Source organism: Gossypium hirsutum, chromosome A03, assembly GCF_007990345.1.
Source record: "Gossypium hirsutum isolate 1008001.06 chromosome A03, Gossypium_hirsutum_v2.1, whole genome shotgun sequence".
Taxonomy (NCBI): domain Eukaryota; kingdom Viridiplantae; phylum Streptophyta; class Magnoliopsida; order Malvales; family Malvaceae; genus Gossypium; species Gossypium hirsutum.
The window spans coordinates 106,577,988-106,579,569 of NC_053426.1; the positions used below are offsets into that span (position 1 = coordinate 106,577,988).

Here is a 1,582-nt window from a genome sequence, read left to right on the forward strand (position 1 = left end):
TTTGGGTACTTAGATTTAGATTTATGTAAACTCATTTTACTGGAAAAAAAGATCTTCAGATCTTGGAGAAGCAAAAAATCTCACCTGTAGTGGAGTTGATGACAGCGCTGGTGAGAGCCAAAGAACGCCATGAGAGAGAGGCGGGCCGGCGAGAGGAGAGGAGGTGAGAAGTGAAGATTTTGGGAGGATATGGCTCTTTCAATTTAGATGCGTAAAACATCTTACCGAGTCAAGAAGCGGGAAATTAGGAAAATAAAACTCATGATTTAGCGGGAATAGTCAGCGGAATTTGGGCCTTCATGTTAAGCCCGTAATGACCTTGAAGTTGGGTTTTGTTAGAGCGGACGCATTCTTTGTAACAGATTATTGTTGTTTCCACTAATAAAGCCCAGGACAGCCCACAGCAGTTTTTGTTTATTTTATTTGCATGAACCATCAGTCTGTCCACCGACAGCTCTGCAACGTGGATTTGACAGTAGGGAACACGTACTACTATCATCTTCAATTACAAGTTACAAGAAAAACAACTATGAGCACTTAGGAGCTCAGCACGTAGCAAAGAATTTGCCCATCTTGCCTCGAACGGCGAAATGCTACCCATTTCCAACTGCTATGAAACACGTGGTTTGAGTTTGGTACTAGCTTTGTGAAAATTAACAAAAAAAAAAAGAAACCGCGTTCCCACTGCCACTTTTTCGTCAACTCACGATTGTATATGAATCTTAATCACATCTATGCCCCTATCTAGTTTCTATTATCATGGATTTCATATGGACATTTAAGTCATAAAAATCCAAGTGCGTCCAACCTAGCCGCCCAGAAACACAAAACCATTAGCTATTTCCACCTCTCAAAACTACGAGCCACAGCAATAGCCTGTAGTTTACTTCCTAAACTTTTGTCCTCTTTTTCTGGTCCAGCTAACAAATAATCATCCCTACTCCTGTCCTGTTTCTCTCTCTATATATAAGAAGCCCCTTCACTTACCCATCAACGAATTCACAACATCACAGTGTATCTCTCTTTACATAACCTTCTTCAATTTCAACCATCAAGAATCACGATTCAAGTATTTGCAAAGATGAGTTCAACTAGCAGAGCGTGGATTGCTGCAGCTAGTATTGGAGCTGTGGAGGCACTGAAAGACCAAGGTATCTGCAGATGGAACTACACAGCAAGGTCAGTTGTGCAGCATGCCAAGAACCATGTGAGGTCAGCTTCACAGGCCAAGAACCTCTCTTCTCAATCCTCAGCTGCAATTTCTAAGGGACTGTTCCAGTCTAAACAATCAGAAGAGTCCTTGAGGACTGTCATGTACCTGAGCTGTTGGGGTCCCAACTAAGTCTTAACTTGGTCCAATAGATTACAAGTTAGACGAAACCAACATCCTTTGGGTGAATCATCGACTCATCATGAGTGCAAGCTTTGGCCATTCAAAACAAGGTTCTGAGCGAACAAGATGGAACATGCCTGAGCTTTCCATGGGTGGGTTCTGGTCTTTGTGATGTATATAGGAAATTTCAAAAAATATGTATGAGAGGAATATTGATCTATCATCATATAACTAACGTGTTGCGCGGAA

General features: G+C 41.7%; 1 protein-coding gene across 1 annotated transcript; it reads left to right on the plus strand.

Annotated features, from left to right (window-relative positions):
* The first annotated feature begins 962 nt into the window (after positions 1-962).
* Positions 963-1,582, plus strand: LOC107886741 (uncharacterized). The gene has a single exon (XM_016810793.2). It carries the CDS (start codon positions 1,082-1,084, stop codon positions 1,340-1,342), a length of 261 nt encoding a protein of 86 aa, XP_016666282.2. The 5' UTR covers positions 963-1,081; the 3' UTR covers positions 1,343-1,582.